At 40.1% G+C, this 26,421-nt stretch overlaps 1 protein-coding gene across 3 annotated transcripts in view; it reads left to right on the top strand.

Moving 5' to 3' along the window:
- Positions 1-22,363, top strand: part of UBE2E3 (ubiquitin conjugating enzyme E2 E3) — a 75,935-nt gene extending 53,572 nt beyond the window's left edge. For all 3 annotated transcript variants that reach the window (XM_060177625.1, XM_060177626.1, XM_007522153.3), the window contains 3 exons: positions 14,946-15,078; positions 19,755-19,902; positions 21,724-22,363. In XM_060177625.1, the coding sequence (XP_060033608.1) occupies positions 14,946-15,078; positions 19,755-19,902; positions 21,724-21,821 (379 nt within the window). In that variant the 3' untranslated portion in view covers positions 21,822-22,363. The remainder of the gene's footprint in view (positions 1-14,945; positions 15,079-19,754; positions 19,903-21,723) is intronic.
- Positions 22,364-26,421: the final 4,058 nt, after the last annotated feature.

Genomic DNA, 26,421 nt, shown 5'->3' with positions numbered 1-26,421 from the left:
TGGTTTTTCCTCCAGACCTCACATTTTTAAAAAAGAATTTATTTATTTATTTATGAGATAGATGGGAGTAGAGAGAGAGAAAACCAGGCATCACTCTGTACATGAGCTGTTGGGGATTGAACTCAGGAGCTCAGGCTTGACAGTCCAACACTTTATCCACTGCACCATCTCCTGAACTGCAGATCTCCAGATTTTAAGTGATCATATGATTTAAACAAGTCTGTTATAAATAAAGAGACTAAATTTGTTCCTGCTGTTTTTTTTTTTTTCCTCCCCACCCACACCCCCACCCCAGAGTCTTTTACTTTGGTGTAATACTCCAATTCCATTTCAGGTTCGACTTGTGTTTTCTTTTCTGATCTTGTTTTTCAGCTTCGGCCTGAGAGTGAGATCATCCCATATTCATCCTTCAGTTTCTGACTTATCTCACTCAACATGACTTTTTCAAGGTCCATCCAAGATCGGCTGAAAACGGTGAAGTCACCATTTTTTACAGCTGAGTAGTATTCCATTGTGTATATAGACCACAACTTGCTCAGCCACTCATCTGTTGTTGGACACCTGGGTTGCCCTGCTGTTTTATTTAGCAGGGTTCTTCCCTAAAGTTGGGGAGGGATTGCAATACTGAATGTTCAAACAAACAAAATAGCAGGAACAAAAAAGTTAGTAATCTAAAATTTTTTTGGGGGGGATTAATGTTTTACATTCAACAGTAAGTACAATGGTTTGTACATGCATAACATTCCCCAGTTTCCCATATAACAATACAACCCCCACTAGGTCCTCTGTCATCCTTCTTGGACCTGTATTTTACCCACCCACCCACCCCAGAGTCTTTTACTTTGTTGCAACACGCCAATTCCATTTCAGGTTCTACTTGTGTTTTCTTTTCTGATCTTGTTTTTCAGCTTCTGCCTGAGAGTGAGATCATCCCATATTCATCCTTCTGTTTCTGACTTATTTCACTCAACATGATTTTTTCAAGGTCCATCCAAGATCGGCTGAAAACGGTGAAGTCACCATTTTTTACAGCTGAGTAGTATTCCATTGTGTATATAGACAACAACTTGCTCAGCCACTCATCTGTTGTTGGACACCTGGGTTGCTTCCAGGTTTTGGCTATTACAAATTGTGCTGCCAAGAACATATGTGTACACAGATCTTTTTGGATGGATATGTTGAGTTCTTTAGGATATATCCCCTGGAGAGGAATTGCAGGATCATAGGGTAGGTCCATTTCTAGCCTTCTGAGAGTTCTCCAGACTATTCTCCACAGATGTCGGAGCAATTTGCATTCCCACCAGCAGTGTGTAGGAGGGTTCCTTTGACCCCACACCCTCTCCAGCATTTGCTGCTGTTACCTTTTCTGATGTATGACATTCTCACAGGAGTGAAGTGGTATCTCGTTGTTGTCTTTATTTGCATTTCTCTGACAATCAGACTTGGAGCATTTTTTCGTATGTTTCTCGGCCTTTTGGATCTCTTCTGTGGTGAATATTCTGTCCATGTCCTCCCCCCATTTTTGGATGGGGTTATTTGTTGTCTTGTTGTTGAGTCTGGCAAGCTCTTTATATATGTTGGTTATTAACCTCTTGTCTGATGTATGGCATGTAAAGATCTTCTCCCATTCTGTGAGGGGTCTCTTGGTTTGGGTAGTGGTTTCTTTTGCTGTGAAGAAGCTTTTTAATTTGATGTAGTCCCATAGGTTTATGCTTGCCTTAGTCTTCTTTGTAATTGGATTCGTTTCATTGAAGATATCTTTAAAATGTATTTGGAAAAGAGTTCTGCCAATATTTTCTTCTAAGTATCTCATAGTTTGTGGTCTAACATCCAAGTCCTTGATCCACTTGGAATTTACTTTTGTATTTGGTGAAACACAGTGGTTCAGTTTCATTCTTCTGCATGTTTCAACCCATTGTTTCCAACACCATTTGTTGAAGAGACTCTGCTTTCCCCATTTAATAGTCTGAGCCCCTTTGTCAAAGATTAGATGTCCATAGGTGTGGGGGAAAAGTTAATAATCTAAATTTTATTAAGCATTTAATATGGTGCGTTTCCTTCATCGTTTTAAATTATTTATTTTTATATTACAGAATTACATGTCAACAGGGGTTTGAATCCACCCCATTCCCGCCACCAGAGTTCTGAATCTTCACTCTCCCCACTGCAATCCACCACAGTTCTCCTAAGGTTGTAGACATGGGCCAACCATCATCTCTACAACTATCTGTCCACATTTATACATACTTAGCCTCTTTTTTTTTTTTTGTCCTTTCTTCTTCCCTGATTCAGTTCTCTCTTCCCCTCCAAGCTACTCATGACAACGTAACTACCTCTATATGTCCCTCTCCTTTTCCTTCTCTCTCTGGGTGCTGATGGAGCTGGAGTTCAGAGCCCTCTAATCTTCATCCTGTCACTTCTCCCCCACTGGGAGTATATGGATCAAGGTTGTTGGGGGAGCAGAATGAAGGTAGGAGTTCTGGCTTCTGTAATTGCTTCTCCACTGAGCATGAGCATTGACAGGTTGGTCCATACCCCCAGCCTGTTTCTGTCTTTCCCTCGTGGACCAGAGCTCTGGAGGTGTGAGGGTCCAGGACATATGGGTTAGGCCATCTGCCCAGAGAAGTCAGCATGGAGTCATGCTAACATGTGTAACTTGGTGTCTGGAAGGTGGCATGACCTAAGTTGAGACAAAATGGTTAATGAACAGGAGCCAAAAAGTAGGATTAGAGTGGGTGAGATCAGGGATTTTAAGGTAGAAGAAAGCTAGGAGAAACATTTTAGGCATGCTCCTGGGGGCACACAACTATGGTAGTTTTGCTGGAGTTTGGTAGCTGCCCTGAGGTTAGATAAGAATATTGTCTGAGAGAATGGTATCAGTAGAGAAAAGGGGCTAGAAAGTTGGATTAGGGCAGGGAGTAGCTCCCATTCATATATATATAATTCTGTGGCAAAAAGTAACTATTTACCTCTGTCCATCTGCTCCAGAGCCTATATAGTTATATAGATATATATATAGATATTTAGCACCAGAGCCTGTGTAACCTCTAAGTCCCTGTTGGTCTGAGCTGGCAGCTCATGGTCACAGCTGGGAACATGACAGGCTCCAGTTATTTCAGGACCAGTCTTTTCGAGTGGCAGGCAGGATACCCCAACCTCCCCTTGGAGACTGGGGCTGTCCTTGCTGTCGTTGCTTTATGGTGATGACAAGGTCCTGGGAGGGCCCACAAGATGCTGTTCCTTCAGGAAGTGACCAGTGGTTTTGGAGAGAGGGAGGGACCCTTCAGGGTCTAGGCCAGTTTGGTGCTTTTCAATAGTCCTTAGTGCCAGATAATATTACAGACTGGCTACGGAAGAAGGGCAAACGCTAGAAGAAGAAGAAGAAGAATAGAATCATTGTTAAAATCTTCATTAGCTATCTAATAGATTTGTTAATATTTTGGGCAGAGCTCGATTATTGAAAATGCTTGTGAATTGGTGGCTTTAAAATTTATTGTGGAGAGTGGGTGTTGAATTGTACACTGGAGAGCACACTCCACTGTGCTCAGAAACCTGGACGCAAGGCCCCGATCACCACTGGCCAGCTTCACGAGTAGTGGAGCAGTGCTGCAGGCCTCTCTTTACCCTACGTACCCCCTCCCCATGGCACAAAGCGCAAGAACTGGCGTAAGGATCCTGGTTCAAGCCCCCGGCTCCGCACCTGCAGTGGAGTTGCTTCATAGGCATGAGGCAGGTCTGCAGGGGTCTGTCTATCTTTCTCTCACCCCTCTGTCTTCCCCTTCTCTCTCCATTTCCCTCTGTCCTATCTAACAACGACGACATCAGTAATAACTACAACAATAAAACAACAAGGGCAACAAAAGGGAATAAATAAAAATAAATATTAAAAAAAATTAAAAATAAAAGAAATGACCTCATATATGCAAGTATGTATCCTTTTTAAAAAAAAAAGAAAAAAGAAATGGCTGCCATGAATGGTGAAGGCATGCACGGACCGAGCCACATCAGTAATGTTGCTTTAGTTTTGCTATTTATTTATTTATTTATTTATTTATTTATTTATTTATTTATTTATTTATTGCAACAGGTGACTAATTCACTTTTTGGAAGTACTAAAGTCATTCACATTTATGTTATTGCTATGACATTTGATAGGTCATAGTTCTAGTTCCATTGGGGGGGGAAACAATTCGGTAGGGTAAGACCAAACTGCATATTTTAGTGTGTTACTCCGTTAAAGGGAAGAATGCCTGTCCAACTTGTGAAAAGTTGGGTAAAGTTTATGGTGACAGTGCTCTACATGAATGTCAGTGCCAACGGTGGTTCACAAAATTACGTGCTGGTGATTTTGATCTCAGTGATACTCCTAAATCAGAGGCCCAATTGAGTTCAAGAACAACAAAATAAAGGCACCGATAAGTCAAACCCATGTTGCACAACACAAAGAGATTGCCAAAACATCGAACACCCTTCACCCACACTCTCACAGCCACCTGAAGAAGCTGGGATACCTGAGCTAGCGTTCCTCATGAACTCAGGCTCACTTGATGCACATGGACACCTGTGATACGCTCATTAAACGTGAGGAAAATGAGGGTTGGGCGGTAGCCCAGCGGGTTAAGCGCACAAAGCTCAAGGACTGGCGGGCTGGTGTAAGGTTCCGGTTCGAGCCCCCAGTTCCCCACCTGCAACAGGGGGGACCCTGTTCACAAGCAGGTCTGCAGGTGTCTGTCTTTCTCTCCCTCTCTCTGTCTTCCCCTCCTCTCTCGACTTCTTTCTGTCCTATCCAATAATAATAACAAGGGCAACAAAAGGGGAAAAATAGCTTCCAGGAGCAGTGGACTCGTAGTGCAGGCGCTGAGCCCCAGCAATAACTCTGGAGGCAAAAAAAAGTGAGGAAAAGGACCTTGGTCCTGCCATAATGATCCACCTCAAATGACATGGGGAGCAAACAGTCATCAGGAGAAGGCTGTGATGTCCGAGTGGTGGGATTTTGAAGGTGTTGAGTCTTTCCGAGCTCCTGCCAAGGAACCAGTCAATTTGAATGTGTAGTGCTGGCAGGTGGGCAGCTAGAAGAATCCACCATCCACCCAGAAATGTCCAGAGCTTGTTAGTAGAGGAGTTGTGTTCTGTGGTGACAGTGCGAGACCACACATGTTTGATCACCCATGCTCTGGAGAGGTGAGGTTTTGGGATACATTGGTGAGGTCGTCTGCCCAGGGAGATCAGAATGGAGACATAATAGCGTCTAGAACTTGGTGGGTGAAAGGCAGTAAGATACAAAGGCTTTCTTTTCTCAACTGCTGAAGACACCAATGAATCCTTTGCCTGTCTCAGTATCCTGTCATATAAAGTGCCTGATACAGGGAGTCAGCGGTAGCGCAATACGTTAAGCACACATGTCACGAAGCACAAGGACAGGTGGAACAGGCGGAAGGATCCCGGTTCGAGCCCCCTGCTCCCCACCTGCAGGGGAGTCGCTTCACAGGTGCTGAAGCAGGTTTGTAGGTGTCTATCTTTCTCTCCCCCTCTCTGTCTTCCCCTCCTCTCTCCATTTCTCTCTGTCCTATCCAACAATGATGATAACAGTAATAACTACAACAATAAAACAACAAGGGCAACAAAAGGCAATAAATAAATGAGTAAATAAATATTAAAAAAAGAAAAAGGGAAACTTGAATGGAGTGGTATGTACTGCATTAAAGCAAAAAGGCTTGAGGTTGGGAGGGAATCAAGAGGGCCTTGCAGTCTTAATGTACCCATGTGTAAATCATTAACCTCACAAATAGAATGGAAAAGAGGGAGAGTGGGGGAGGCCAGTGTAGGGATGAAGTAGTCACCACAGCTCTGAATCTTTTCCTGTAACCAAGAACTCAGACCTGGGCCACACACAAGATAAACTAGTTGTCCTTGCAGGTAACTAGTTTGATTGCTGCCCCTCACCCCATGTAGTTTGTTTGTGTATCTTGGTTCACAGCCCTTGATCAGATGGATCTTTGCAAATACTGGGCTATGGGAAAAGTCACAACACATTTTCACATAGAAAAACAGAAAAAAGACACTATGACTTTTATGATGACTCACTATTTTCTTCCAATATTCTTGATCTCATTGTCTTGACGTTATCTTTTGTAGAATAGAAGACCTTCACTTCAGTAAAATCTAGCGTACAAATTGATTATTTCATGAGCTATGCCTTTGGTGTTGTATCTAAAATGTTATACCTCAAGTCTAGCCTTTCTTCATTATCATCTAATAGGAACTTTCTAATTTCACTTTTTTAAAAATTTCTTTATTGAGGGATTAATGTTTTACAGTTGAAAGTAAATACAATAGTTTGTACATGCATAACATGTCTCAGTTTTCCACGTAAGAATACAGCCCCCACTAGGTCCTCTGTCATCCTTTTCCAGGACTAATTTCACTTTTTCTACTGGGGTTATGGCCTATCTTGAGTTTCTTGTGGGAAGTCTATGGTCTATATCAACGTTAATGGGTGTTTTGCCCCCTTGAGGAAGCAGGGCTTTGCACAAGCTTCATCGCTCTGGGCCAATATTTCATTCAGTTAGAATCGCCACAGGGGTAGGCCGGTCACACCAGCCTTTAGTTGAAAAGGCTGTGGGTAAGAGGGTTAATGGTAGGTGTAGTCAAATGAAGTTGACCTGAGTTAGCAGCTTAGTTTCCAGACCTTTCATTTTTGTAGTCATATAATCAAGCCAGGGATGCAGTGTTTCAGAAAGAATTTTGCATTGGTAAGATTTTTTTTTTTTCCATTTCAACTGTACTATAAAGCTAAGAATATTTTAACAATTGGACAATTTAAAATAGAATTTTGGGGGTTGACCCGGATAGCGTGTGCCCGCTTTGCCATGCGTGTGAACCTGGCTGTCACCTCACTGGAGACTTCAGTCCTGTGGTGTTGCCTCCCGTCCCCCATCATTCTGTGGGGTGGGGGGAGCTAATGGTTTATGGTCTGTTGATACCTGGGTAAAGTCACTCCTTCTCCCAGATAGATGTTCACAGAGCACTCTCACTTCACTCCTAGCTCAGGTACGCTTCACACACCAGGATCCCAGCATCCTCTCCACCCACTGCCTTCCTGTCCTTCCCCAGAGCCCATTACTTTGGTTCAGTATATCATATCCTGTTCAAGTTTCACATTGTATGTATTTTCCCTTTCTGTTCTTGTTTCTAAAGTTCCACCTAGAAGGGGAATTGTCTGGCGGTATTTGTTCTTCTCTTAGAGCCCAGAAGCCCTGGCAGTGACTGTGTGTGTGTGTTGCTTACCACTACAAAACATTTTTAATAGTTATATCAAATCTTTACTCCATTACTATATATTTTTTTCAAATTTATTTCATTTCAAGATTTTTTTTCCTTAAAAATAAAATTTATAGAGGTTAGCATGAACTTTTACATTTGGCTTAGTAAGGATTTGAATGATTTGTAGATAAAAGAATTGTTCAAAAATGGGTGTATTTATAAAATAAGCATAAGCACTTGAAAGTCTTCTAGCAGATCACACCAGTGCTGGAGAAGGATAATAACTTCCATAGTAATAATAGTTGCTGAGTTTAATATTCAAGTGACGAGAGGATGGATTTTGCTAAGCCAGTAGTCCTTCACCTGCAAATGTTTAAAATAATCACACTTGTTGTGGTCTGGGAGGTGGTGCGGTGGCTAAGGCACTAGACTCTCAAGCATGAGGTCCTGAGTTCAGTCCCCGGCTGCATATGTACCAGAGTGATGTCTGGTTCTTTCTTTCTCTCCTCCTTTCTCATTAGTAAATAAAATGTTTAAAAAAAAAATAAGCACACTTGTTAACAATATGAGCCACTATTAACAGAGAATTCCCAGATGTATCCCTAAACTTCTACCTGCTTTTACTTTAGTTAGTTTTGTGTAAAGGATATATCTTATGGGAAATACAGTATTTAAGAAGAAGAAATAATTATTTTCAGGGGTTAAACCGAATAAATGTAATTCTCATTTCCTTAAAATATTTAAGACAAAAGTTTTGAGTCCTCAACACGTTTTAACTGTTGAGCTTTCTTGTTGATATTAGTGCATATTTATGTTTCTGTGAACAAAGCCCCTCTTAATTTTGTCTCTGCTTTTTAATAATTTGACCAAGATCTGCTCTGAATTGTACTTTTGCTGTGCTAGTGAAGTAAATTACAAAGTAAATGAGCCCTTCCTTTTGAAGTTAAAATATAAAGTTAAAAAAAAAAAAGCTTTCTGTTTCCTGCATGTAACTACTCACCACTTCATTCTCCCTTTCCCCCCTCACTCTATCATTAAACTCGCTCTGTGAATGCTCTCTTTTAGAGCATTAAAAAGCCCATTCCGCTGTAAATTAAAGAGCCTAGGCCACATCTTAGACCCCCTGGAGCGTATCCCGTTCTGTTGATACCTGTAGCAAGTGGGACCAGTAAAATATCCTGAGTAGAGCGTGACAGACAACTCATGGAGAGAAAGTGGGAAAGGATGCGACTCAAGTGGGACTTGTGAGTGACATCTCCATTAGACCAGCCAGTAACAGCTTTACTGGAAGTTGACTTTGACTTAAGACTTGCCAGAGGTGAGAGAGCAAACTATGGAGCTCTCTTGGGAATGCCACTCCAAGCAGAGACTCAGCCGGTGCAGGGTGCAGACGCAGGAGTGGAAGGGTACACTGCGAGGAGCCACGCCTGCTTCAGACAGTAACCAGGGAAACGAAACAGGCGGAAGGGGTAGAGGTGGTCAGTAGCGATAGTAGCAGCAGATTGATTCCCAGCGCAGTGCCCTCCCTGTAGGTTATGAGACTGACGCAAATAACCAGGACTTGGGGAGGATTTTAACCAATGTACACAATCTGATTTACCACCCCCACATCCAGTGGTGCTCTCTGGGATTTTGTGCCTGCAGGTTTCTAGTGTTCTTGGTAGATTAAAAAAAATGATGTATAGTTATGGATATATAGCTATATATGGGGGGGGGGGAGACAGGCCGGGAGAAGGCACCACAGCACCGCTTCACTACACTTGACAGTAAATGCAATAGCTTGTACATGTCTAACATTTCTCAGTTTCCACATAACAGTACAACCCCTACTAGGCCTTCTGTCATCCTTTTCCAGGACCTGCACTCTTCCCCCACTCCCCACCCTCCACCCCAGAATCTTTTCCTTTGGTGCAGTACACCGACCCTAGTCTGCTTCACCGCTTCTGAACGTGCCCTTTGCTTGGTATGCTTATGTGGTAGCCAGGGCTCAAACCCAGGCCCTTGCTCATGATGAACCGTATATTCTATTGGGCGATCTGTCTTTTGGCCCCAACTTAGTTAATTAATTGATTAATTTTTAAAATGGAAATATTGACAAGGCTACAGGATAAGAAGGACACAATTCCACACAGTGCCCATCCCCAGAGCTCCGTACCCCCTTCCCTCCCCTGATAGCTTCCCTATTCTTGATCCCTCTGGGAGTATGGACCCAGGGTCATTATGGGATGCAGAAGGTGGAAGGTCTGGCTTCTGTAATTGCTTCCCCGCTGAACATGGGCTTTGTCAGGTCGATCCATACTCCCAGTGGGTCTCTCTCTTTCCCTAGTAGGGCAGGGCTCTGGGGAGGCAGGGCTCCAGGACACATGGAGGGGTCCTCTGCCCAGGGAAGTCAGATTGGCATCATGGTAGCATTTGGAACCTGGTGGCTGAGATTTCCAGATTGAAAGCAGCTTCCTTGCAGAGCTCACACTAGGTGTTGTCTCCAAGCTGCCCTCTTCCAACCTAATTTTTATTGATTGATCTGTCTTTGGTCATACTGAATAGGGCACTGTGGTGGAAGCAGTCAAAGCTGTAAGCAGGGAGACTGTTGTAAAAGGCAGAAGATGCTGGTGTTTTGAATAAAGAACCAGTAGGAGTAGGGGGTAATAGAACATGGAGAACGCTTGCAGATAAAACTAGTAGAATTTGCTGGCATACTTGTTAGTGTTGCCAGTGGTGAGGTTCTAGACTTTTGCCCTGAGGAGCTTAAAGGTTGGACCTGCCATTACTGCAGTAAGGAAGATTGTAGGACAAATTGGAGTACCAGAAATTCAGGGACTGAAGCATAGCTTTCCGAAAGAATGCCTACCTTACCATATGAAACCACAGAGCCCAGGTGCTACCAAAATATCAGCTTAGGAAACGTTAAATTTGAGATGCTTTTCACAATTGAGATCGCTTACTAACCATTTAGATATACAGCTCTGAGGCTTAAGATTGAACTCTGAGCCCTTGGCTGAAAGTGCTGGTTAGAAGAGAGAAGAGCACCCGTCAGAGGCTCCCAGCCTAGCAGAGTAGACTCAGCTTGAGTTAGACTGAAGCCGGTCCTGCCTCGCCACTCCTCTCCTTCTCCCCTCCCCCTTCTTCAGCTTCTCTCCCCTCCCCACTCTACCCTTCTGCCTCCCCATTTCCACCATCACAAGAACTGGATTTTAGCCTTTATTGAAAGTGCTCAGTGTTTACTGTGTGCACGGCCCTTCTTTGAGCCCAGACTCCACCTCATTGAAGGAAGCTTAGGTAATGTGGGCTCGTTCACTCTCACTCTGACTCTTAGCTATCTAATATGTGTGTATTCTCTCTCTCTCTCCCTCTCCCTCTCCCTCTCCCTCTCCCTCTCCCTCTCCCTCTCCCTCCCTCCCTCCCTCTCCTCAGTACAGTAAAAGTCTTACAACATTAAGCTACAGTGCTATTAGGCTGGAAAGTCATCGCCATACTCCAGTTAGGCTGTGTGAAATGGATCCACTGTCCTATAGTCAAACAGTGTAAATAATAAGAAAGGGAATTTGTGTCAGGAGTTTGGTGTGGCAATCCCAGCTATGCATCATTTACATTCTGTGTCTTGGTTTCTTTTAAGTTTTAAGAGACGTGTCTATCCTTAACTAGATCTTTTCCAGTCTGATATTATGTGGCTTGTTAAAATAGAACAATTTCCAAATTTACCCTCTATCCAAATAGCTGAAGATAACAGTTCTATTAAGAAACAAAAAATACTCCTGAAGAAATTTGGTTTCTTTCAAGAACTTCTCCCCTTGGGTTGCTTTACTAACAAGTATTTGAAAAGGTTGGTTGAATATTAAATTAGAGGTAGCAGCATGAAATTAACAGCATGGAAATGGAGCAAGACCACCAAGGGCAGTAAAGACTGACTTATGGATTATGTCCAATTTATGTCATTCTGAACTTTGATACATCTGACTAATTACCTATCTCTGAGCTCTCTTCATCTAAAAATCAGGTAATAGTAGTAATACTTTCTGGGTTAAATGAGATGTGCACTGTGATGGTTTGAACAATGTGTGGCTTGTAACATAAGGATGGGCAAACCTTAGCTAACATTATTGTTATTAGTGTGCAATGTGTGTAGTTTAAAAATACTTTAGTAAGGAAGCAACTGTTATATAGACATCTCTGACACTATAATTTTGTAATGATAATCTTGAGTGGCCAAGAAGAAAATTAACTTAGGCGCTTGGAAATGTTATTGAATCAGGCTATTTTCCCCCCTCCTCCTTTTATAAAAGCAGCACTTAATTTTGCATTTTCTTTTAAGTTAAAGACCTTATTCTCAAATGATAACATGGCAGGAATTATTTTTGCAGTTAGTTCTAGATGCTAGATAAACTCATAACTTATATGGCTGTTCTCAAACATTTATTTTCCTCAAAAGATCAGCTTGCTTTGTTGTGCATATACATTCATCATTATAGATATTTGGAGCATCTTATAAACACTTTGATTATATTATCCAGTTTCTATACCCACTGTGCATGAACTATTTTTCAGACTATCCATTTAGTTTATTTATTGCCACGAGCTTTATCTCTTGGGCTCCGTGCCTGCACAATGAACCCGCCACTCCTGCCAGCCATTTCCCCCGTTATTTTATTTGAAGCTTCCCCCCTCCTCCACTCCCCTCCCCTGTTTTTTGCTCCAGGGTTGTTGCTGGGGTTCAGTGCCGGCACTACAAACCCTCTGCTCTCGGAGGCCATTCTTCCATTTTGTTGCTGCTCTTGTGGTTGTTATTGTCACTATTGTTATAGCTGTTGTTATTGGATAGGACAGAGAGAAAGGGGAGAGACAGAGAGGAGGGGAAGACGGGGGGAGACAAACATGTGCAGACCTGCTTCACCACTCATGAAGCGACCCCCCTGCAGGTGGGGAGCCGGGGGCTTGAACCAGAATCTTTGTGCCGGTCCTTGGCGTCTCGCTATGTGCACATGACCCACTGTGCTACCGCCCAGCCCCGTGTCCTTTGATAGGGCAGAAAGAATTGGGGAGGGGAGGGGAGGGGAGATAGGGAGAGAGGCAGAGAGATGGCAGTACTTGTTTCACTGCTAGTGAAGCGCACCCCCCCCCCCCCCCCCCGCAGGTGGGGAGCAGGGGCTTAAGCTCTTGTCTTTGTGCTTAACTAGGTGAGTGACTGCCTGGCCCCAATACATTGAGTTTTGATAGTATCTTTTACTTGATGTTTACAACTTGCCTTTCATATACAGTTTATATACTGTTATGGTTAAATTATTTGAACTATACTTAAATGTATATTGCCATTAATAGGATTTTTTTTTAAAAGCAGGTCCGAATTTATATCAAATCAGTCTTGCAGATTATTCCTGAACTGCTGATGGTCATTTTATTTTTGGTCATCTCCTGGGTCTGGGCATCATGGCTCTGGGATAACTTTTTTTCTCTTTTTCTTTTTTTAAAAAGATATAGAAAGAGACAGAGTTAGAACGAAAGCGACCGCAGAACTGAATCCACTTCCTTCAGCATGGTGGGAGAGTCAAACCTTGGATTTCCCACATGGCAATGCAACACACTATCCAAGTGAGCTGTTTTGCTGTCACAGTAGTCACTTTCAAAGAAGAAAAATTTGGGGCTGAGGATATAGTGTAATAGTTATGCAAAAACATTTTTATGCCTGAGTCTCTTGAGGCCCCAGGTTCAGTCCCTAGCACCACCATAAGCCAAAGTTGAGCACTGCTGTAGTTGGTGTCTCTAAGTGGGCCCCACCCTAAGGTTCCAGGACTGGGGAAAATATAGGCTCTATAGTGGAGATGTGAGGCTCCTGCTGTCTTAGGGTTCAAGAAGACAATGGATAGTTATTGTTATCATGTTATTTGGTGATTGGGTTAACTCTGAAAAGTCCCTTTTTTAGGGTTTGCTGTATAATACCCAGCATTTTGTATATAGCGGTGCCACCAGTTGCTTCTGTTTTCCCTGGTCTCGGCTTTTGAGAGAGTCAACATATCAAAGACTCAGCCTATGTATTAAAAAGACTCAGTCTGTGTTTTAAAAAGTTCTAGACATATGATCAATTTTTCCCCTCTCACCCTCCCTCCCTCCCTCCCTCCTTCCCTCTTTCCTTTTGTGTCTCATTAAAATAAACATTTCAAAAAATAAGTAAGATTATATATATAATTTTATAATTCAGAAAAGTCACAATTTATGACATAAAAGTTATAAGGTAAAGAGCTTTGAATGTGTCTTAATACTAGCAAATAATTATGTTTAAATTTGAATTGAATTTATTTTAAAATTAATTTTTTTGTTTTCTAAAATGTCTGATGGTATTGGACCCACAAGGACTAATACTGTACTTGACTGTGGCTTTTAACATTTCCATTTAAAAGAATCAGAGCTCCTGAAGGAAGTGCATTCCCAAGGTGGGGAGCCTGGAATACCTCTTATGCCCCCAAAAGTATGCTTAGAATACTGATGGTGGCCTATCACAAGGATACCGAGGCTCCCACCAGCCCAATCTGGAGTGATTTGAGCAGCAGACTAATGATAAAGGTGGAGGAGTTATAAGTCATTAGAGAGAAGGGGAGAATCCGTGACACCCCCCCCCCCCCCCCCGTAAGAGAAGAGCCATCTCAGTGACGGGCTGTTAAGTGTGGAATAGTTGCTAAAACGGGAAAGTAATGATTTCATCACCGTCATAATAAAGGTTAGTTTAGTCAGAAATCAGAAATGTAAAATCTGGGGAGAAATTGTGACAAGGAGCAGAACATTTGTACGATCTTAAAGTGTTTGCTCAGTGGCCAGGGAGATGGTTCAGTTGGAGAGCTGGGACTTTGTAATGCTCCCAGGTCCATATCCAACACCCTTCAATGTGGAGATGCCGGAGTGATGCTGTGGTTCCCCACTTCCGTAAATAAATAAGTAAACAAATAAACGTGTTCATTGTTCTAAAGCTGCTCACTGCTCACAGGAGTTCTGCAGTAGGAGATTGCATAGTCATGCACTGTTAGACCAGAAATGCATGACTTCCCTCAAATCATAAGGAAGCAGGTTCAGAATGACAAGCATTATATTTTTAAAAAGAGCTGTATTTTTCAAAAGTGTTGATACTCTAACCAAAGGAAGGCTTTCATTTTCAGGCTTCTTAGACACAGGACATAGATGATCTTGATCCCAAGACTAGGCTGTATCTGGAAAAAAAAACTAAGAAAAAAAAAAGTAAGACCACTATTGAGTCAGCTGATAATATTATACTGTAGATTGAAAGTTATTGTGCTGTACTGATAGTAAGTTTTCTGAAATTGTAGTTGTTCAGTGATTGTATGGGAGCTTGTCTTGCGGAATGTCTGGTAAGGTGTTTATGGGGAGAGGTTTACAGTGTGTATCTGGCTCAGAAAATTGGATAGAGAGACAGTGTGAGAGGTGTGTAAAACGAGCAGATGGGACAAAATGCTGTCAGTAGATTCTGGGCAGTCACACCAGTGCTCTCTTGCCTTTTTCTTGTAAAACTTGAGGTTGCTGTGTCTACAAATATGTTTATACCAGTGTGAATGTACTCTTTGAGGCTTATTTCTTTTATACTAATGTCTCACTGTAGGTTACCTTTGATACTTAATTGGCTTACATTGTCAACATGATTTCCTACAAATATGTACATTGACTATTAATTTCTTTTCGCACAGTGCTGGGCCTAAAGGAGATAACATTTATGAATGGAGGTCAACTATACTTGGTCCACCAGGATCTGTGTATGAGGGTGGTGTGTTTTTTCTGGATATCACGTTTTCATCCGATTATCCATTTAAGCCACCAAAGGTAAGAGCCTAGACGTGCATTCTTCAGTCCTTCAGTTCTTTCCTCTAGTAAACAGTTCTCAACAGGTTAAATGTGTATTGATAGAATAATTCTTACTTCATTGGTTTTCATGCATTAATACCGACATGCTTCTGTAACCAAGAATTTTAAAACTATTTTCAGTAGTTCACTTCAACATTTTATAAGTAACTGCATTAAGGAAAAAAAAAAAAGGCTGCTAATTATGATTAAAGTTATACCTCTTTGCACAGTAACTGGTAAGTTTTAGATTTATGATAAAAGAAAATTATCCCATGAACCTTCCCTAACAAACACTGTTAAAGTGGACTTATTGAACTGCTTCAAGAAATAAGGTTAAATAGTCTGTCTTCTGTGCTAAGTGTCATATATTTAAAAATAAGAAAATCTTAGCAGAAGGAAGCTAATAAACTTATTTTTAACTCCCTATAGGAAGGTGTTAATGGGAGTAATGTATCTGGACTAGCTCTGTCTCTGTTGTCTTTGAATATGAACCAGATGAGTTGCCAGCAGAACAGTTGAATTGTGACATCATGGCTGTCACCATTGTAAAATTTAAACATAAAACTTACTTGAATCAGCTTCTACTCTGATTCCTCAGTTGAAAAATCACCAAAATAAAAGATGTACATATTATGTTTTGGTTAGACTTCTTACATATTAGGGGAAAGTGCATTAGCAACTCTGATACAAACATCTGTGGCTTCCTCGTCATCAGAGTGCTTTTTCTTCCTTACACTGTTTAAATTGATGTCATTTAATTCCTGTGTTCAAGTGCATGTAGATATATATGAGTAAAATTTCAAGAGTTATACTTGGATTTTAATCAGCAAACAAATTCAAAATGAGCATTTAATTAAAAAAACTATCTTTCAAAAGTGTTGATATATAACCAAAGAAAAATTCTCTCTCTCCCTCCGTGTGTGTGTGTGTGTGTATATATACGTACACACACACACACACACACACACACACACACACACACACACACACACACACACACACACACACACACAGGAATTGAGAGTAGGGTGATATAGGGAGAGAGAGAGAAAGACCTGCTTTGCTGCTTAGAAAGCACCCCCCTCCTTGCTGGTGGGGAGCTGGGGCTCAAACCCAGACTTTTGTTCATGGTAACGTGTGCCCAATTGGGTGCATGACCCGCTGAGCCCCCCAAAGCAGATAGTTGCAGGCTTCTTACTAAAGGAGATTGCACACAGGGCACAGATGATCCCAAAACTAGATCATGTCTGGAAGAGAATTTATTAAGATCATGTGGACTGGCCAGTGCACATAGTACTGTCGACCCAAACAAGGGATCCAGGTTCAAGCCCCCTGGCACCGCACCTGCAGGCAGGACGCTTCAAGTCTGCAGGTGTCTATCTTTTTCTCCCCCGCTGTCTTCCCCTCGTCTCTCATTTTCTCTCTGTTGTATTCAATAAAATGGAAAAAAATGGCTGCCAGAGCAATGGATTATATATATATATATATATATATATATATATATATATATATAAAATTTTAAAAAATTCCCTTTTGTTGTCCTTGTTGTTTTATTGATGTCGTTGTTGTTAGATAGGACAGAGAGAAATGGAGAGAGGAGGAGGAAGACAGAGAGGGAGAGAGAAAGATAAATACCTGCAGACCTGCTTCACCGCCAGTGAAGCCACCCCCCTGCAGGTGGGGAGCCGGGGGCTCGAACTAGGATCCTTGCGCTTTGCGCCACCTGCGCCTAACTCGCTGTGCTGCTGCCCTACTCCCAGCAATGGGTTCTTAATGCTGCCATCGAGCTCCAGCGATAATCCTGCAAGCAAAAAAAAAAATTCTAAGAACATTATTGAGACATTTGATAATATTATGAGACTGACGCTGCCTACAGCGCTAAGGAGGCAGCTTGATAGCATTGCAGATTATAGGTTATTGTGTTCACTGAAATTGTATTTGGTGATTGTATTGGGGTTTGTAGTGTGAACTATCTGGTGAAGTGGCAGAGTTAGTTATTTGAGGGCTCAGAAGAGATGTATTACCTGATAAGGTAGCAACAGTTCCACCTAGTGGTATTTACCTCAAGCTGCAGTGAGAGGTGTGTGAGATAGGCCAAGGGGCGAGATGCCAGCTAGCCCGACATCCTGGCTGTACACATTCAAAAGACACACACTAAATGCTTCTGTGTCACTCTGATGAGATTGTGGTAGTAGTCAAATCTTATATAGTGTATAAAACAAATCAATCTTAATAAAACAGCCTTTTATTTGTAAACAGTGCATCTATTTCTAAATTTAGATAAATTTAAGAAAATAGCAGTATAAGCAGAAACAAGTGGCACATTTGTTTAAAATACTATTTTAGCAGTACAGTTCAGCTGTTGGAGTACCAGGCTTACTTGCTTGTTTGGATCCTGGTGCCACACGTTCCAGAAGCGACTGGCTTGTTTTTTTTCCTGTCTCATAGGGAAGTAACACACACTCTCCTAGGTAAAAAAAAATCTTTGAAAAATGCTTTTTTTGTGCTGAAATATCAATATTTTTTATTTTTTTACTTTATTTAATTTGATAGGACAGAGAAAAATTGGGAGGATGGGGGGATAGAGAAGGAGAGAGACAGAGACCTGCAGCTCTGTTTCACCATCTGTGAAGCTTTCCCCCTGCAGAGGGGCTCCAGGGGCTTGAACATGTTACATGTGCACTTAACCAGGTGCGCCACCACCCGGACTCTCAACATTTTATTTTCTGACTCCTTTGTCAGTTACTCATTTTGGCTAACAGGTTTTATAATATTGTGAAACATTCAGATATTTAGTTGGACAAGTAAAAATGAAATCTAGTTTCTGTTGTTGGCTTCTTGTGAGGTACTCTTGCTTCTCTCTAGAACTAAGTGTGTGTGTGTGTGTGTGTGTGTGTGTGTGTGTGTACACGTGTGTACACACATGTTTGCATGCTCAGACAAAGTATTAACTTCTGAAAGAATGATTAAAATTTGATTCTCCCCATTTATGCTGTTCTCTTCAGTGTCCATAGCTGAAAGTATTCAAATAATGTTTCATTCTTTTTGTAAACCCCTCATCCACTGGGTAGTCAGTTATAAATGATCTGAATATAGAGATTTCTCATTTTCTAGAGCATATTTGTCTAATAGAAATAAAATACAAGATATACATGAACTCTAGAACTTTCTACTATATTTTAAAAAGTGGAAAGTGAAATTTAAAAATGTATTTTATTTATCCCCTCCGTACAAACTATTGTCATTCAACATGTTATTAAGAGTATTAAAAATGAAATGATTTTACATTCTCCTTTTGATATTGAGTCTTTGAAACCTGGAATCTGTTTTGTACTCTTAGCTTGGCCCATCCCAGATCAGTCCATGTTCAGAGCCCTCTGTTCGCAGGGAACTACTCTATGTGCTTACCGGACAGGGTAGTTTACAAGTGTGGTGTCTTCCACCTCCTCCATTAGACAAGTGCTTTCTTTCTAATATTTAATCATGCAGGGCTTTAGGAATAAGCTTACAAGACTATATTTACAGAATCACAGTGTATTTCTAGTTATTTTTTCCTTTGTTTTGTATTGAAAGAAGGGCTTCTTGGGTCTGATGATTATTACTGGATCTAGTGTGGGGCCTTGTGCATCGAGGTACTGTCTGTCAGCGCTGGGCTACTTCCTGGCCCAGTGCAGTTAGTTCTAAAGGATCAGTACACGGTTTTTATGTCTGAAACTACTGATTACTAGTTAAATGCCCAGTTGACATTTGACTATTTTGATACATATCATGCTTGTTCCTGTAACTTGTGCTTTCCCCACATATTTCAGGGGTATATAGGCTTAAACCTTTGTCTTATTTTGTGCATACAAACATTGCTTATACACACACAGTGAAGCTGTTCAGCTCTAAGAAAGAAGTTGTCTCTTGCTACAGCATGGAAAGAAGTATGTGTGTGTGTGTGTGTGTGTGTGTGTGGGGGGTATGCTAAATTAAATAAGTCTAAAAGAAGAGGCCAGATGATTGTACCCAAGGGATATAAGACAGGACAAGGGAATGGTGGGCCAAATTAAATTACAAACACTGAGATTCTGGTGCCAAATTCAATAAAGAGAGAATCAGATGAAAGAGTAGAGAACATCCAGTGGACTGCAGAAGAGGAGTCTGCAGAAGTGGCTATCTTGGTCATGGAGGGGGTGAAAATTTCTACTCAAGCAAACTATACTACTTTAATTAATAAAAAACAATGCAATGACTCATTTTATGTTAAATTCTTCACCAGTTCCCCACACCTTTGACTTGAAAACATTTTTGTCCTCTCTTCCTGTCTTTATACTCAGTGTGTGTGTGCCAGTGTGTGTACTCACACTTGTAGTATAACTGTACACAGAGACCTACATATAATTAGTAAACCACTTACTCAGCCCCGTGAAGTCAGTCATTCATTTTTGGTTTAAACTTAATACAGTTCTTGCTGGAGTGGGTAAAACAAGAATCTCTTTCAACTGAATCAAATAATACGGTTCAATTTTATTATGATTTGTACTAGTGAACAGTTGATTCTTAAGCAGAATAGTTTGTTGTGTAGTATTATTGGTGATATGTTGTTTACTTTTGCTGGTGAAAGATTTAACTATATTCTTTCTCTTCCTCCTCTTCTTTGTGACTCCCTTTAGGTCACTTTCCGCACCAGAATCTATCATTGCAACATCAACAGTCAGGGAGTCATCTGTCTGGACATCCTTAAAGACAACTGGAGTCCTGCTTTGACTATTTCAAAGGTTTTGCTGTCAATTTGTTCTCTTTTGACAGATTGCAACCCTGGTAAGCAAATCTTTTTTAGTACAGACAAGCAGCCTTTACCACAAAAGCATTTTCTGTTAGATTGTATGCAGATTGAGGCGTGCTGTTTTAGATCAGCATAAATAAAACATTTTGTGAGGGAATTACCAATGGCATTCACTTGGATTAAATCAAATGTTTTATAGAAACTTAAGTTTGTTAATAGTATGCTACTCTACAATAATTTCCTTCCCATTCTTAGTGGAGCATTTCCTAAATCATATAACTGTATAAATCACTTCTGGCAGAAGTAAGGCAATGTCTCGAACACCACTCTGGGCTTTGATTCAGTGTGTTAGACGTAGTAGTGGTGGATATTAAAAGCATAATTGAGTAAGAGAATCGGACTGGATGGCGATTATGTAAACTTGTAGGTAACGCCATTATCGTACAGTTAGTTCCTAACATTCCAAAGAGGTGCGTAACTCTCTCACAAGATCTTTAACACAGTTAGGTGTAGATAATGTTTCCTGGAATTTCACATGCCTTGTCTTATTAAAAGATCATCAACAGAGACTAAGATACACAGAAGGATTTACATAAAAGAATGCCCATTGTTATCATTTACTAAGAAGATTGAAATGTCCAGGTTGTTCTTTAATAGAGAGCATACTTATGGAAAAGCAGCCCTATGTGAATGCATGAGGAAAGCTTTCTACAACATTTTAATTAAAAATATTAAAATTGAAAAATGCCTGTGAATAGTGATCATATTCTAAACGCTTATGTCTTTAATATCTCTGGCTAGCAATGCTGTAAATAGTTAGAAAATTTCTGCCAGAAAGAGAAACTTCTAAGTAGTTGGATTCAGGAATGAAGCGAGTTTTATTTTTGCTGGCTGCCATTTGGTTCTTTATAATAGTGTTATTTATTTTTCTAAAGATTTTATTTATTCATGAGAAAGATAGGAAGAGAGAGGAAGAACCAGACTTCACTTTGGTACATGTGCTGCTAGGGATTGAACTTGGGACCTCATGCTTGAGAATCCTATGCTTTATCCTCTGCGCCAACACTAATGGTGTATTTATTCTGTGTACATACTTTACTTTAAAAAAATTTTTATATAATTTTTTTATTATCTTTATTTTGTTTGATAGAAACAGCCAGAAATCAAGAGAGAACGAGGTGGTAGAGAAGGAAAGAGGCAGAGAGACACCTGCAACTCTACTTCACCACTTGCACAGCTCTCCCCCTGCAGGTGGGGACCAGGGACTTGAACCCAGGTCCTTGTGCACTGCAATGCGTGCGTGCAACCAGGTGTGCCACCACCTGGCCCCGATTTTACTTTTTTGAAGCAGAAATTTAGAATAGAACCTCAGGTTCAAGTTCTAGTTCAGAGTTCTGTTTAGAGCAAATGACAGTTTTTCAAATGGAGAAATCATAATGTACATATTATCCAAAATGAAGAATACATTTTGAGTAGTATTGGACTGTTAGGTATGAGTTTATCTTAAAATTTTCATCCGACACTTTTAATATCTATAAGATAGAAATGTAGCCACTTAGCACATTTTCATTGTTGAATAAAATACCCAGAGTAAAACATAGTCTGATTATATTAAAGGCATGCACCTGTTACAAAGATAAAATTTATTAACTCAACATTTTTTGTGTGAACAACCTTTAAAAAACTTGAATATTGAAATATAGTTATGATTATCTTTAAATATTTTTCTTTTGAAAAGTTAGTCACTTTATATACTAGTGAAACATTACCCCCCCATTTTAATTTAATAAAATAGTAATAAGGCTGTAGCTTCAAAACACCATATAATAATTTTATATTTTTCTCCACTTTTTCAGCGGATCCTCTGGTTGGAAGCATAGCCACTCAGTATTTGACCAACAGAGCAGAACATGACAGGATAGCCAGACAGTGGACCAAGAGATACGCGACATAATTCACATAATTTGAATGCAGTGTGAAGGGGCAGAAGGCATCTTCTCACTGTGCTGCAAATCTTTATAGCCTTTACAATACGGACTTCTGTGTATATGTTATACTGATTCTACTCTCTGCTTTTATCCTTTGGAGACTGAGAAACTCCCCAAAAAGGTAAATGCCACCAAGAGTAGAACTTTGTAGCTGTAGATTAGTTATGTTTCAAACGCCTACTTGCAAGTCTTGCTTCTTTGGGATATCAAAATGTATTTTGTGATGTACTAAGGATACTGGTCCTGAAGTCTACCAAATATTATAGTGCATTTTAGCCTAATTCATTATCTGTATGAAGTTATAAAAGTAGCTGTAGAAGACTAGGAATTATGTCATTTGTATTAAACCCAGATCTATTTCTGAGTATGTGGTTCATGCTGTTGTGAAAAATGTTTTACCTTTTACCTTTGTCGGTTTGTAATGAGAGGATTTTCCTTTTACCCTTTGTAGCTCAGAGAGCACCTGGTGTATCATCTCAAACACAATAAACATGCTCCTGAAGGCGTAGTTTCCTGTCGTAATATTTTAAGTCAGTCTTGTTAGAAGGTGTGTCTGAGATGATTGTTGATGAAACAAAAATGTGGATATGAAGATTGACTACTAAAGACTAGTACAAATAAATGAAGTATTAAACTGAAAACATTTAAAAACGTATTAAATGTGTAGTCTTTTTCTTTAAGTTTTAATGAGAATACGATGAAATTAAATATGCAAACATGAATTTTAAACCATCGATCTCAAAATACTTTGATAATATTAAATTCAACATGAAATTGTAACTCACTCTTGAGCCTGACACTGTCTTGTGGAGCATCATTCTCCACGTTGGTAGTTTCTGCCCAGCGGTGGGCAATATTGTCAGAGAACTTTAAGCTGATACCTGTTCTTTGTCTTTACTGCTTTTCTTCCCTTCCCTTCCCTTCCCTTCCCTTCCCTTCCCTTCCCTTCCCTTCCCTTCCCTTCCCTTCCCTTCCCTTCCCTTCCCTTCCCTTCCCTTCCCTTCCCTTCCCTTCCCTTCCCTTCCCTTCCCTTCCCTTCCCTTCCCTTCCCTTCCCTTCCCTTCCCTTCCCTTCCCTTCCCTTCCCTTCCCTTCCCTTCCCTTCCCTTCCCTTCCCTTCCCTTCCCTTCCCTTCCCTTCCCTTCCCTTCCCTTCCCTTCCCTTCCCTTCCCTTCCCTTCCCTTCCCTTCCCTCTTTTCTTTTCTTTTCTTTTCTTTTCTTTTCTTTTCTTTTCTTTTCTTTTCTTTTCTTTTCATCCTGGTCTTGAATTTTCATGGTGTGTATTACCATCCTGACATTACTCTTGACTAGAAGATCACTCAAGAGGCAGTCGTGAACACAATTTTTATCTGCCCTCAGGGTACAATAGATCTGATCTGTGTGCAGGTGTGGTATTATGCTTTCCATGGAGAAGATACTAAATCATAAATGTCTTACAGGTTAAACTCCTTTGTATTTATGATAATTTAATGATAAATTTCTCATAGAAGTTTAGAGTTACTTTGCAATTCTGGCATTTGGTAGTTTACAAATATGTTAATATTTTTCTATGACTAGGATGCTTACTGAAGTAGTTGTCTGGTCAGATAGATTATATAGTAGGGGTCAAATGTCTTCTTCCTTAGTCCTAAATGTGGGAATACATTACCGTCTTAAAATGTATAAAGTGGAATTAGTATAAAAACATTTCCTTCAAGATAGCTAAAAAAAAAAAAGCATATAGTTGTATTTATTTTCATTAAATATAGTGGACTCCTGCTGAGTGTTTTACAATAGAAGTCTTAAATCTGGGTTGAAATAGATGAACACCTATAGATCTTTCCTTCACTAAACTCTTCTCCCCAAAATCTCTATTACCAAGAAACAGCCATCAAAAAGAGAGGGTCTTGAAGAATTCAGACTTAACACCTGTGACAAGCTGAGCCTTAATTAAATAACTATTTTAAGCAGTATCTAATACTCTTTGTTTAAGGAGCTGAAGTGAGGGTCATGAGATAAGAACCTAGGTACTCTGTAAGTATTTCTCTATAGGTGAGCTCTAGAAAGTAGTTTTTCCTCCACGTCCAGCATTGTTTCCTAGAGGAGGGAACTTCTCTCCTGGTGCTAGACCAGTTTCATCTTGCTGGAATTAGGATTTTCCCGGATGCTGTGGCTTGCTTAGAGACTGGAGACTGCCTTTGTGGCCTTAAAGGAGACTTTCACTTGGGCTTGCAGTTTATTCTGTGAAACAAAAGGGTTGGGTTTTGTTGTTTGGCCTCAGACATTCTAATGTTACAAAGTTTTGTTATGTTTATTCAGATTTCTTGTTAAGAAGATAAGTTGTAATTTTTTTTAAATATTTATTTTATTTATTTGTTCCCCTTGTTGTTTTATTGTTGTAGTTATTATTATTGTTGTCATTGTTGGATAGGACAAAGAGAAATGGAGAGAGGAGAGAAAGATAGACACCTGCAGACCTGCTTCACCGCCTGTGAAGCGACTCCCCTGCAGGTGGGGAGCCGGGGTTCGAACCGGGATCCTTATGCCGGTCCTTGTGCTTTGCGCCACCTGCGCTTAACCCGCTGCGCTACAGCCCGACTCCCGATAAGTTGTAATTTTAAATGAAATGAAGTATAAGTCATTTGACTCTCTGTTCTCCAGTTTCCTTAAAATTAAAGAATTTTTTAAAATCTCATTCTCTAGTTCTGCAAACTGTAGCTCTGCATCCTGGTTTCATAGGCATTCATCTATGTATACTGTAAGTTGCAACTTTTTTCTGTATTAAACTTTGCTCTAGATAGAAATCATAATATTTAGAATCCTTGACTTTTTTTAACCTATGAAGAACAAATTTTATATAACTTTGTAGTTGTTCAGGAGCGACCCCGTCGAGCTCCCAGTATCTTAATTTGGAACATGCACTCAGAGAAGCAGTGCGGTAACATACCAGGCACCAAGTCACTGATGTGCGTGGCCTCTAATGTCCTCTAGAGAGACTTAGAAGAGGCGATACTTTCAGGAATAACTTTCCCCAGATTACATAGCCGTTATCATGTGGGGATACAGTACTCCACTTTTTCCCTTTTAACTGCTAGGCTAAAAATATTTATAATATGGCCAATTAATATAGAACATATTTGCATAGATGAATAAGTAAATAGATGCACATAAGATTAATTGCCAGTTTCTGAAAAACTACTCTGATATGACACACATTTCCATGTTAGCAAATCTCATTTTAAAGTCTCAAATGCAATCTTAAAAATGTCTTATTAACTATTTCTAATGAGTGAAGTATAGTTAGTCATAGCTACTGTTTTGATAAGTATATAAAACATTTGATGAATGTCTTTGCAGAATGTCAGTATAATCTGGCTGTCTAGACAGTCCTGTTAAGAGAACAAACCTTGGTGTTGGCAAAATAACTCACTTCAGTAGTGTGCTGTCTTGATAGGCATGTGACCCAGGTTCAATCCCTGGCTCCTGCTACATTGAATTAGCTTTCTCTTTGCTTCTGACTATCTAGAAAACAAAGTGTGTAATCAGAGAAATAAAATTCTTTTGACGTGCGACTCTTTTGATGCGAACTTTGAGGCGTTCTGTATTTTGAGTCAGACCACTGACTTTAAATAATGTTTTTTAATAATAAAAAACCAGCTGCATTGCCAAATTTAAAACAATTTCACCCTTGATTTTAAACATTAACTTATGACATTGTCATCTTAATGTAATACATTAGCAAATTTTAGTTGACATGTTGTGGTCTTTAAACAGAATTAGGCATGTTCCCAACAATTATTTTTATGAAACCAGTGCTGACTGTTAAGAACTATGTATTAGCTCTACAATAGCTAACACTACCCACTTACGTCTTAGAGAGATATTTATATGTAAATTCATTTATTTTAAGGACTTATACTATTTTTTAAAACAATACCCAAGTAAAAATAGTTTATAATTATATATTTTTTTAGCTACATATTATTTGAAACATCAGTATGTATTGCTCCTCAGCCTTTTAGCCAAGATCAAGTGTGAAGCATCAGTGTCTATACTGCAACTTTTTAGGATAAGGTTTTTTTTTGATGGTGTAAGTGTAAGTTAACTCTAGCTTCTAATGGCATGCGTGAAGTAGACTGCTAGTCATTTCAAAGCAGATAGAATTGCTGGGAGTGGCCTATTTATTCCACTGCCAACAATGGCCCTGTGAGAGCCTTGCAGAATCAACCTTGTAATTAGAAATGAGGGATCCTCATGGCATCACAGCTGGCCTCACTTCCTTCTTTTTCTTCCTGAATCTCCATTAAACTCAGAAGCACTTCCAAAGGAAGTATCCTAGACTTCAGCGTTGTTTCACTTGCATGAATTTGCTGCCTTCGTGTTCTCCTGAGACTCTTTAGGTCTTGTGGCTGTAAGTCCAAGGTCATTGTTGATTCAGAAACTCATTTAACTAAAAACCCTAGACAATTTTTTAAGTGACAGTATCTTAGAAATAAGATCAAACATTTGGATCTTTTTAAAAATTAGATAACAAATTACACATACTTAAGCACAAAGAGTGAAATTTCCTTGATGGTATTTGTCATTT

The sequence above is a fragment of the Erinaceus europaeus genome, chromosome 18 (genome assembly GCF_950295315.1).
Source record: "Erinaceus europaeus chromosome 18, mEriEur2.1, whole genome shotgun sequence".
NCBI classification, from domain to species: domain Eukaryota; kingdom Metazoa; phylum Chordata; class Mammalia; order Eulipotyphla; family Erinaceidae; genus Erinaceus; species Erinaceus europaeus.
Note: the sequence above shows the minus strand (reverse complement) of the source record. Positions and strands in the feature narration are given on the sequence as shown.